This window comes from Myotis davidii, unplaced genomic scaffold (genome assembly GCF_000327345.1).
Source record: "Myotis davidii unplaced genomic scaffold, ASM32734v1 scaffold59, whole genome shotgun sequence".
Taxonomy (NCBI): Eukaryota; Metazoa; Chordata; class Mammalia; order Chiroptera; family Vespertilionidae; genus Myotis; species Myotis davidii.
Window position 1 is genome coordinate 9,427,408 of NW_006293001.1, and position 12,796 is coordinate 9,440,203.

At 42.2% G+C, this 12,796-nt stretch overlaps 1 protein-coding gene across 1 annotated transcript in view; it reads left to right on the forward strand.

Annotated features, from left to right (window-relative positions):
- The window catches only part of MYO3B (myosin IIIB), a 356,270-nt gene that overhangs the window by 140,119 nt on the left and 203,355 nt on the right, over window positions 1–12,796 (forward strand). Inside the window, exon 10 of the mRNA XM_006766548.2 lies at window positions 12,288–12,384. Coding sequence (XP_006766611.1) covers window positions 12,288–12,384 — 97 coding nt within the window. The remainder of the gene's footprint in view (window positions 1–12,287; window positions 12,385–12,796) is intronic.

The window sequence follows — 12,796 nt, forward strand, 5'->3', positions numbered from 1 at the left end:
GCTCAGAGACCATTTTTCTTTAGTTAAAAATTTCTTAGAGGCAAGTTAGTGTTTTAAAATGAACCCCCCCCGCCCCCCCCCCATACACACACTGGGTATTATTTATGCTATCTGAGACAATTGGGATTTCCCCCCCTCCCTTTTAAAACATTTAAAAAGTAAATGTTTATTTTCAAGGGCAGTTGCATAAAGCAGTCTTCAGTGGTGGTCTCTAGAAATAGATCTTGGTTTCTGTCCAGAGGGTGGCAGAATTTCTCTTAAAAGAGAAATTAAATGCAAATAAAGCTGCTCCCCCAAGCTCAGCAATTATTTGGTTTTATAAAACTGGCCAGGGTGCAGATAAGCTCTAATCCATTATTATTAAAAGAACATTCAAATGATTGGAGGCAACGGAATGAAATATCACAAGTTCTTGCAATATTCACGAATTCTGCAGAGTTGTTTACAAATCAAACAGCGTCAAAACCCTTGGAGCTGGAGGCGTAGTTTCAAGGTGATTATATCTTACTGACCCTCCCACCTCCTCTACCAGGCTCTCTCTGGGATAATCAAAACACATTTTCCCCTACTCGTTCCCCCTTTCCACTGCCAGTTCTGTTTCTGTGGCTTGCCTACAGGGTAGAGAACACTCAGAAACTCTTGTGACTTGGTGTCTTTTTGAAGCAGTAGGATTTGTGTTTAAGCCCAGGGGAACTGAAGTCCCTTTCCTCCCCCTGCTTGTGTTCATGTGCACCAGCCAGCCCCTCAACCCCCCACCTACACACACACACATACACACACACTCACACACTCACACACACATGCTCCCACACACATTCTCACACACACACACACTCACACACACTCACACACACACTCTCTCACACACACTCACTCACACACACACACATGCTCCCACACACATTCTCACACACACACACACTCACACTCACACACACACACTCTCTCACACACACTCTCACACACACACTCTCACACACACACTCTCACACACACACTCTCACACACACACTCTCACACACACACTCTCACACACACACTCTCACACACACACTCTCACACACACACTCTCACACACACACTCTCACACACACACTCTCACACACACACTCTCACACACACACTCTCACACACACACACACACACACAGCACCACTCAAAATGAAGACAAAATAAAATATAAACCAAGCAAAACAAACTCAGCATTTAAGTATCTAAGTCGTATCAGGTGCCTGTCTCTTCTTGTCTCTCTGTCCTGAGATTAGCTGCAGAACAATTTCTGAGACTTGGTTTGCAAAGTTCTTCTGCTTTCACTTTTCCCTGGCTTCGCCTGTTCAGATGTATGTTCTCTCTTTAAAGACTCTTCTGCTTTTACCAAAGACAGTCTGTCTCCAGGCTCTCTCACCCACTTTCTCTCATTTCACTTTATCTTTGTTAACTCCTTTGATGTTGTCAGAAGCCTCATATGGTGGCAAAGGCTTCTCACGGGGTCTTTGTAATCTTCAGTTTCACTCGGGAGTTGGTGTTTCTTTGAAAGTCACTTTAAAAAAAAATGCAACCTCACACATAGGTATGGAGACCTTATTCTAAAAGGAAAATTAATTCTAAAGGAAACGCAATGCATGTAACTGACAAAGCCTGCTGGGTATCCTGTGCTCTTCCCTTAGCAACTGGCAAGGGGTTGGCTCCATACGCGTTAAGCTCACATAGAGAAATTCTCACATGTCATCTGATGCTGGTAATTCAATATATTTAAACTTGTGAGTTTCTAAATTGAGATGGGAAAAACCAGAAGAATTGAGGTGAGTGCTTAGAAGAGTGAGGCACATACACAACTCACCATTTTTCTGCACAAATGGCCACAATGTGGTGGTGAAAACCACAGCTCTGCCAGGTTTCAATCCCAGCTCAGCCACTTACAGGAAAGTTAGTAACATTTTTTCTGTTTTGAAGTTTCTTCATCTATAAAATGAGGGTTATTTTGCGGTTGAATCAACACCAAAAAAAATACATTAGTATAGGGTTGACGACAGAGTTAGCCTCACTCAGTGTTAACAGTAGTAGTAGAAGTAGTGCACATGGCCTATTTAATTCAAAGGCCTCCGTTTCTTTTGGATTTAATCTGTGCAAATTCATCTTTGTTTGCTTACCAAACAACATCATGAAAATAAACAGTACTGAGGTACTAAATGTTAAAAATATCAACTTCTATCTCTTATTTAAAATCTAATTTATTCATTTGTGAGATGTTTATGTGTGTATGTGTCAGGCCTTCTGCTGAGCAGAGGAACTACAAAGGCGAGTCAGATACAGTTCCTGATAGAGAGCTAAGAGCCCAGTGTGGGAAGCAGAGAAGTAGCAGATGAGAACAGCTCAGCACGAAAAGTGCCTGGATGGAGGGAGGCTGGGGTACCTCCCAGAGCACCTGGGAAAGGAAGACCCCTGGAATTGGTGGGAAGATGATCCTTGAACTGTCCTGAAGATAGTCGGGGAAGGGGTTATTCCAGGTAGAGGGGGAGAATGAGCAAAGGGCAAAGGCACTGAGACCGGAGAGAGTTTAGGGGATTTGGTAAAAAATTAGTTGGCATTGCTGGAACTTGGCATGGGAGGCACAAGGGAAGATAAGGGGCCAGGTTATGATGGGTTAATGAGCTTGGATTTGTTCCTTAGGCACTTGGGAGCCACTGACAATTGTTTAGTTTTGAGAGCAAATGCAGAAAAATGAGACCTACTGAAGCATCCATCTTATATAAAAACTGCTGTTTGAAATTTTAACCCTGCATTTTGGCTTCTGTAAATGCTTGCTTAAATAATAAGGAAAATAAGACTACTCCCATTTCAGAGAGGCCATTAAACCTTCCCCAGATGAAGTTATCAGTGCTGGCACTAGACCAAGCCTTTGGTTGAGGTCTCAAAGCCCCAGCACATAGGGGCTCTTTAAGAACTTGCAAAGGGGCCTGGAAAACCCCATATTTGGGAGACAAAGAGGGTAAAATGGTATAAATACAGGAAACTTCCTGTGTGACCTCACCCAGAATTTTAGAGACATTTTTCTCTGGGTCCACGCATAATAATAAATGTAACTCCATCTCTCTAAGTGTTGCTTGGTTCTTCTCCAGTTTTCTGTAACACTACAGGTTACAGGGGAAGCTGTTTTACTCTTCCTGCAAAGATAGGAAATGTTCTGTTCACTTCAGTACTTTCTTCAGGGGAGAGAGTGTTATGCCCAGATTTCAAGATCCCCCAAAGATCCACCAGGGAGCGCCGAGTCCGATGCAAAAGCATAGAGTCTTTATTCAAGCTAGCTCGAGCTCCCCGTCCACCACACTCGCCAACGTAGTGGCAGGAGGCAGAGAGAGAGAGAGCTCTGTGGGGAGAGGGGTTTTATAGGGGGGTTGGAGTAAGGGGAGGAGAGAGGACTGTAGAAGTTGGTAGTGTGAGGAAACTATAGGGAAGGGGAAAACTTGGACAAGTGAAGGAAAGGATCTTGTATAGAGGGAGACATTGGAGAGAGAGAGAGAGAGAGAGAGAGAGAGAGAGAGAGAGAGAGAGAGAGAGAAAGCTTGGGGGTGGGAATCAGGGCCCTAAAGGGAAGATTGACTTTAGGAAGAACACAGAGAAAAGTTACATGAAGATATTCAGAAATTTTAGGGGTGGGAGTGGGGAGCAGGGAGCAGAGAAAGTACTCTAAGGAAACTCATGTTTATGGCGTGTATCTTTCCAAAAACCTAAATAAGGTGGCCTCCTAGTTGGGAGTTATACTCCAGGGAAGTGATGAGTCTTTGAAGTGGCCACTATGAGGAATATCATTGCAGGTGCATTAGAGATGGAAACAATGATTGCTCACTAGCACAAAAAACCCAGGTGGAACTTAACTGAATAGCATTCCACGCTAATGAGGTTTATCAGTGTTTAAGATAACACATGCCAAGCATTCTGAAAAGCATTTGACACTAGAGCCTCTCAAAAAATGTACGTCACCACCACCACCTTTTCCATTTATCATCTCTAGCAATTCTTAGCAAGAAGGAGAAGAGAAATCAGATACTGTGGCTTTCTTTAGGCCTGAGACTGGCTTGGATGACTTGGATGATGGGTGGACAGGAGGGCAAGGAAGTCAAGGCGAGTGGGAGAGTGTCCTTGGGGCCTTTTAGGGTATGGAAGAAAGTAAAGCCAGAAGTGGCTTACTGACTTTGAATCTGGGTCAGGGTCAGGGTCAGGGGACTGGCAGTTACAATGAAGACAAAGCATATTCAGTGAGAAGATGTCAAGAAAAGGGTTTGTAGAACTGAGACCTTGGGCACTTTTGAGAGATAATTGGGAACTAGTTATATAGCTCAATTTGTAGACAATTTTATGGAATAGAAATAAATGTTTTTATTTGTTTTTATTTATTGAAGCACTGATACATGCTATGACTTAGTCCATATATCATAAAACTCCATTCACATGAAAGTGCAAACTAGGGAACTCTCTAAAGACAAGAAAATAGATTGTTTGCGGCTTGGGTGGGGTGGGTGGAGAGATGGAGATTAGGGCTATAATAGCAGAGTGATAGCTAAAGGGCAATGAAGTAAGGTAATGAAAATATTCTCAAATTGACTGCGGTGATGGTTGCACATATCTGTGCATACACTAAACACTTTGATTGAGTAAATTGCACAATATGTGGATATCGCAATAAGATGTCAACATAAGAAACATTCAAACATTCAAACCATTAATGGCCTCTCTGAAATGGGAGTAGTCTTATTTTCCTTATTATTTTTATGAGTTTATTTGAGCCAAACTGACAACAATTGCTGGAAAACAAAACCTCAACGGATTGAGAAAATGCTCCTAGAAATAAATGTTTTTAAAGAGTTGACAAATTGAGAAATCCTGAGATCAGAATTTGGGAGAATAAACAAAGTCATTGGTTGGGGATGGGAACACCAAAGATTGATATCAGGGGAGGGGTAGAGAGAAGGGATAATGGGGTCAAGTGCTGGAGAAGATGATGTAAGAGAGTGATGTGAATTTTTCCAAAGGGAGGCAGAGGTTAGGGAGAACAATGGATGGGAAAAGGCAGAGGGGAGCAAGGATGGTGCCTCCTTCCCCTAACCCCTCACAGTGAGTGGATGGAAGACAGAGCCAGGGCAAGAGCATTATGGGGAAGTGGTCCATTTCAGTTATGATGAGGAGGTAAGGAGTGTTCAAGAATAAGGCTAAGAATCATCTATTGTTCACAATAGAGCAGAGGCTGCACTGTGCATGAAGGAGAGCTTGGGTGATGAGTCCCCTCTCACCTCTCCCGGGTGGAAGCATCCTAGTTTTGTTTTCCAGCAATTGTTGTCAGTTTGCCTCAAATAAACTCATAAAAATTCTCTATAGGTTTGAACGTTTCTTATATTGACATTTTATTGAGATATCCACATATTGTACAATTTACCCAATTAAAGTGTTTAGTGTATGCACAGATATGTGCAACCATCACCGCAGTCAATTTGAGAATATCTAAGTGGTGCAGTTTTTTTTGAAAGTAAGACTGTGATCCAGTTCCACTTCAAAAAAAAAATATTTTGGTGACATTGTACTATTTGAGATCTGATACCATCTGCTGATGCTGATTATAGTGTTTGAGTAAAACTGTTGGACTTTGTTTTTCCAGTAATTTATAATTTTTGCCATAGCACATATTTGATTCAGGTACAATAGAGACATTATGCATCCAAGGCTTACTCTCTCAAAGGAGGTTAAAACATCCCTAAAATTCTGTGAATAGTTTGGGGCTTCATTTTCACTTAACCTGTCTGAGATGCTTTAAGCAATTTGGCCATTTCCTTTACATCAGCTTCCATTTCCTTGACCTTGACAAAGACCTTTTCCCCAAAACTAGTTTTGCAAATTCCTGAATTCATTGACATCACCTGGTATGTCCTGTCACCATTACAGTTCAGAGAAGTAGCTGTGAAAGCCTGCTTTTTATTTTTTATTTTTATCATCACTTCACAAGAGTGGGAGAAGAGCCCAACCACTGTCTGGAGGGAGCATGGAGGTAGGGAAGGTGCTGGGTTAGCTGCACGGGGGACCCCTTCCTGCCTTCCAACCTCCCATCATGTACTCAACTGCAAGCTTCTGTAAAATTACAAGATCCAGCATGTCATTCCCCTGCCGATGGCTTGGAACCAGCTGAAACCACAAATGTTAAATTCTTAAATGCCAAGGGTCTGCTCTATTACTTGGTAGAAGAATTAAGTCACTGATTTGTTTTCTGCTCTGTTGAATGGACTTTGATTCTACCTTTGCAGTTTGCCTGAGGCTGATTAAAACAATGACCTCAGCTTTTCTGATTTCTTTTCAACCTGCAGCAGTGACCTTTAAAAACAGATTTCTCACTGTAATAGCTGCCCATATTTCCCCAGTAAGCCTGCTCACTCACTTCCTCTTTTACTGGCAAATGTGAGTGTGAGTGCCTGCACCGCCAACCCCATAGTACGTGCACTGATGGATTCCTGGGCTTCTATGTAAATGAATGACTTCTGAATGAAAACTTCATCAAGTGCTGAAGATGCTTGACACATAGGAGGTTAAATATCCTCCTGTCCTAACAGACAAGAAATAAATCCTCACCCTGTTATAATTACTATCTGCATCTATATATGTCTCTCTATAACTGAGTGAAAAAATTCATATATAATTTTCTGCCAATGCCACTGATTCTTGCTGCTTAGAGAAGGTGAGTATATGTCTAAAATAATTGATGATGAGATGCTGATTTATTGGAATTCTGGCCCAAACCATGCTTAGATGGAAAAAAAAAAAACAACCCAGGAAGATACTATAGTGATTTCCATTAAAATTATTCTTCTATCTTTAATCTACATGATGTTTATTTGATAGATGGAAGCTTAAGTTCCAGGATAAGATAGAGCTTATGTAATTAAAGTTATGTGTTTCCATCCGTATTGCACTTTCAGTAGAAATGGTGTCAGGCCTTCATAATCTTCCATTGTTTTCACATTCTAGGTCCATGATTATATAGCTGCTAGTGGCCCAGTACATGAAATTCGTGCACATTAAAAAAGAATTAATTAGAGGAAATATTTTAATATTGCTATTTGCCCTTTCTCTATAAAGAAGTGCCAGAGATGAAAAAAAATTAGTAAAATGCATATGAAAATCTCTCTCCTGTCAGAGTCTGGGGCATGCCGCAGGACCCAGAGTCAAGTCCCTGCCCACTGGAGCGTGCCTTGAAATCACACGAGACCCAGACCCAGCTGGCCCCACCCCCGTCAAGCCTTGCAGGGCAGAGGGCGCTGCCTCAGGTCCCCCGTCATGCCCTGCCAGGTGGGGGGCACGCCTTAGGTCCCCCGGCCTGGCCTCAGGTCCCCCGGCCCCAGTGCGAGGGTACAACAACCATTTGCATATTAGCTCTTTATTATATAGGATAGACGAATAAAAGTTTCTCTTTTATCAATGCTGTTATTAAAGGGTATAACAAACTGGAAATAAGGATTTGGAAGAAATATGCAACATCACTGACTTTGTTTTGTTAGTAGTCCTCTATCCCCAATTTTGAGTAACATTTTCTTTACTATATGGAACCTACTGAGTGTGTTGATAAGGGAGTGGTTTCCCTGATGTGTCAGCTTGTCCCTGAGCTCTGTCCATGCCCACAGGAGCCTTTGTCTTGGTCTTGAGGGCCACCACCTGTAAGTAAGCCTAGACTCCTTATTCCTTCTCTACCTTTGTTTTATCGATCCCCAGCAGTTTTTCTTAAAAAAAATAAAAACAAAAAATATATATATTTTATTTCAGAGAGGAAGGGAGGGAGAGAGAAGTAGAAACATCAATGATAACAGAGAATCATTGATCAGCTGCCTCCTGCATGCCCCATGCTGGGGATTAAGCCCGCAACTCTGGTATTCCCTTACTGGGAATCGAACCGTGACCTCTTGGTTCATAGGTCGATGCTCAACCACTGAGCCATGCCAGCTCCAACAGATTTTGTGTCTGGAACCTGTGTTAGTCATTCTTTACTCATTCCAGTTCTGCTCTTGGCTGGAGGGGATGGCTGTGACCCTGAGTTTGGAAGAATGGAGGCCGTAGTGGCGTATACAATGGTCCTGCCACCGGTTGACTGTCTAAAAGACCATCAGGCACTTCTTAGTGCAAAATTTAGCCTCTCACTAGCACATCCCCTGTCATTGTTAGGCTAAAGGATTTTGGTTCCATCCCCTCCTTGAGTTATGATTTAGAGGCCTCCTTCTATATTTCTTTGTTCTTCGTCATGGTTGTGGTGAAGGGAAGACTGTCTCCTGCCACACCTATGTGAAGTTCCTGCAGCCCTGGTTTGAGCTTCCTACCTGGAAGTCAGCGCTTCCACAGGCATAGTCAACAAACAGGAAGAGGCTAAGGGATTAGGGAGTCACTTCTGGACAAAATATAAGTAAAACAAAAAAGACTTTAATAGCCTAAAACTTTTCTAAAAGAAAGGAATTTATTGAGTGATATGCTAGCCAGAAAAAGGACCAGGTCCCGGGGGCATGCAGACTAAACCAGCAGCAGCAGGGGTAGATGGAGAGGACAATGTGTCCACCATCCTGGAGTTGACAGGCACTCTTTTTTTTTTTTTAATATATTTTATTGATTTTTTACAGAGAGGAAGGGAGAGAGATAGAGAGTTAGAAACATCGATCAGCCGCCTCCTGCACATCTCCTACTGGGGATATGCCCGCAACCAAGGTACATGCCCTTGACCGGAATCGAACCTGGGACCTTTCAGTCTGCAGGCTGACGCTCTATACATGGAGCCAAACCGGTTTCGGCAACAGGCACTCTTATACATGAATTTGGGGAAGGAATATATACATTGTTTTGAAAGAATTTAAGTTGGCTATACATAAAGGGGTGGGAGAACTCCATTTGTCTGAGAAACCAGACTTGGCAGATAACATACTTAGAGCCTCATAAAAACAAATAGGGCCGAAACCGGTTTGGCTCAGTGGATAGAGCGTCGGCCTGCGGACTGAAGGGTCCCAGGTTCGATTCCGATCAAGGGCATGTACCTGGGTTGCGGGCACATCCCCGGTGGGGGATGTGCAGGAGGCGGCTGATCGATGTTTCTCTCTCATCGATGTTTCTGACTCTCTATCTCTCTCCCTTCCTCTCTGTAAAAAATCAATAAAATATATTTTTTAAAAAAACAAAAACCAAAAAAACAAATAGGAAATCTAGAAAAAAAAGTACTAGTAAGATGGAATTGCCAAAACAGGGCTCATTCTGGGTAGGTGTATAGTCCATAGGACGAAGTGTTTGCTCTTCAGGATTGGTTGTGGGCAATAGTCTGGAAGTTCATTCAAGATAAACAAGATGCAGGGGCCCTGTGCCAGTTATTCAGCTATTTTTTTTAGATAATTGCCAAAACAGCCACCTGGAGGTTAACTCAGACTTTTAACATACAGTCAGGAAGGTTACCAGTCTTCGTTGGTCTCAGCCTGCAGTTGTTAGCTGATTAACATCTCTTGTCTCTTCCCTCCACCCCTCCAGCCTGCTGTGATTTAATTTAGGACATCTCAGAATTTCTCCTTGTCATATAATAGTTGTCAGTATCATTCTATATCGGTCCACACATAGAAGTCTGCAGGCCCAGTGATGCGGTAGTAACGATGCTCACACGGGAATGGTTTGAATCATAATGCAGGTGGCATGGAGATTAACCTGAAGTGAAGACAGCAGCTCTTCAGGAATGCATTCCCGAGAACCATCACTGCAGTGTCTGAACCGGGGTGGTGAGCTCTGCAGCTCCTTTCCTAGTCACGAGCTGGGCCTAAGACGTTTCAGAGTGTCCCCTGTTCTCTACTTCATCGGTGCCCACTGTTGTCTTAGGTGAACTCCCAGCGTCTGCCTCTGTCACCCACTCTTCACATCCAGTTCTTACTCTCCACCCATTTCCTTGAACTTAATGTTTCAGCCTTGCCCTTGTTGCCACTTGAACCAGGGACTCAGACACCCGTTCCTCCTTTTCTGATCCCTGAAACCTAAGGTCAGCCCTACACAGCACCATTCCCACCACCATACCAACCCCACACTCCAGGAACCAGTCCAACCCACAGTTTCTTCCTCGAGTCTCTAAACTTTAAGCCCCAAAACTCCATTTGTCTGGGAAACCAGGCTTGGCAGACAATATATTTAGAGCCTCATAAAAACAAATAGGAAACTTAGAACAAAGTTTGAAAATGTCTCCTGAGTCATTAAAACTTACCTTATAGTCTTCTTCTTTAAAAAGTTTTTCACTGATTTTAGAGAGAGGAAGGGAGAAGGAAAGAGAGATAGAAAGATCAATGATGAGAGAATCATGGATCAGCTGCCTCCTGCGTGCTCCTCCTGGGAAAGGAGTCCACAACCTGGGTATGTGCCCTGACCCAGAATTGAACCATGACCCCCTGGTTCATAGGTCAACACTCGACCACTGAGCAACACTGGCCAAGCTCTTCTTCTTTTTAATTCTCAGATGAGGATATGTTTTTATTAATTTTAGAGAGAGGGAGAGAAACATTGATTTTAGAGAGAAACATCAATCAGCTGCCATGATGGGGGATTGAACTGCAACCTGGATAGGTGCCCTGACCAGAAATCGAACCTACCACCTTTTGGTGTATTGAAAGATGCCTAATCAACTGGGCCAGACCATCCAGAGCAATACTCTTGGTTTAATACAATGCCTTTTGCTATTTATGTATTTGTTTATATGTATTTCCATTCCTCTAAGCTTTGGAATATCAATCCAAGTACCTTTTAGTTGGAAGTCTATAAATTTCACATTAAACAAGGAATTCTTCAGCAGATTGATAATAAATGCTATTCTCAAGTAAGGCACTAGGTGGAGCATGTGAATTTAAAGGAAATTTAAATTGGTGATAATGATGACAAATCATTCAACTCAAGAAAACTAAAAAATTTTTATCAAATTTACTTTGATTAATTTAAAAATAGACAAATACAAAACAATATAACACTTTTTATAAGTATATGTAATCTAGGATAATATAAGTAAAGACATAAAAATTGTAATAAATATATTTTTTTCTCATCAATAGACCTTCCGAATACCATAGCCAGAGCAGGAAGGTGAAGCAGGCAGCAGTTTCAGAAGAACAGTAGGTGGGGAAGGCAGAGAAAGAGCTAGCAGGTCATTTTTTTCCCACTGGCTGAGAAAATGAGGTGGTCTTTTTCTGAGTGGAAGGACCTTGCATCTGTATCAGCTTCAATTTTGGGAGCAAATAATTTTACGGAATTCGATTGCCTGTACACATGGGAAGAGGTTATACATTGCTAATCACAGCAGGTCAAACCTTTTAAAAGTTGTTTGTTGTTTATGAAATATTATTGGAGAAGATTTTTATGAGAATCAAGCTCAGATTCGCAGACAGCATCTGCATGGAGGTTAAATCGGTGAGATGGACAGATGGGTGTGCAGACAGTCTGCGGTATGTCAGAGATAACCGCCACAGCTCTGGTGGCACTGCTTAGCACCTGCTCATATGAAGATGCTGAGTGCTGCTTTGTTTCTAAGAGCAAGACTGGAATCAGCCTACTGTTGATATATGTATCAGTGATTCCTCTCAAGTCTGCAGGATGATACCTACACTATAATATCATTTTTAAAATTAAACATACAGAATCTGTATGTTGTTCATGGGTACATATTGTATATAATCACTATTTAAAAATAGACTAGAAGGATACCCACCAAGTAGTGGCCATTCAGGAAAGGGGAGTGGTATGGAACATGTGTCACAAAGGGATTTTAAATGAACAAATAGCATAAAATGTAAGCACTTATTGATTTATTGATATTTGCGATATTTTTCTAGGAAGTTTCCTATAGTTTTAAAATTTCTCAAAAAGTTGGGGATGGTACCAGTGGATAGCATGAGGGGACCTCAAAGGAAGTAACCCAATGAAAACCATATGCCTACAAGTGAACAGAAAAAAATGCGAGAAAGTGCTGGGATTGGCATGGAAGAAAAGCAGATAGAAGTAGTGGGTGGACCCATTTGGTAATGCTTCCTACTGTGGTAGAAGAAAGGCTAGAGCTCTGAAACTCACTAACCCCTGTGCGTCCCACAGTGACAGGGAGAGAACGTGGGGTCCTGGACTGGACTTGCTCTTCCTGTCCCTTTCTCTGAAGTTTCTGTGATAAGACTTCATGAGATAAGACTGTGAATGAGACATCTTCATTGCCTCCTTCCCGCTACATTACTTACTGTCTTCGTGCTAATATTCTTTGGGTAAACTTCTAGGTGTGAAAGGATGCATACCAGAAGACCCTATCACACAGAAGATGCTGAAAAATACTGCCTTGAGGATGATTTGGTCAATCTAGAGGTTCTGGACGAGGTACTAAACATTTAGCAGATAATTCTCACAGAGGACATTTGTTTCATGTGAATGGTCTGACCTTTCTGTTCCAGTGGTTCTCAACCTTCCTAACGCCGCGACTCTAATACAGTTCCTCGTGTTGTGGTGACCCCCAAGCATAAAATCATTTTTGTTGCTACTTCATAACTGTAATTTTGCTACTGTTGTGAATCGTAATGTAAACATCTGATCTGCAGGATGTATTTTCATTGTTTGCGACCCACAGGTTGAGAACGCTGGTAGACCATATTCTCCCATAGTCGCTTGAAAGTTTACTAGCTTGCATAGCCGTGGTGAAGCTCAGGGTGTATTTGGTTGCGGTGACACCCTGCACAGTTTTTTATGGTCCCTGAAATGTCCTAAATGATGATGAGAAAAGGACTAGATTTAT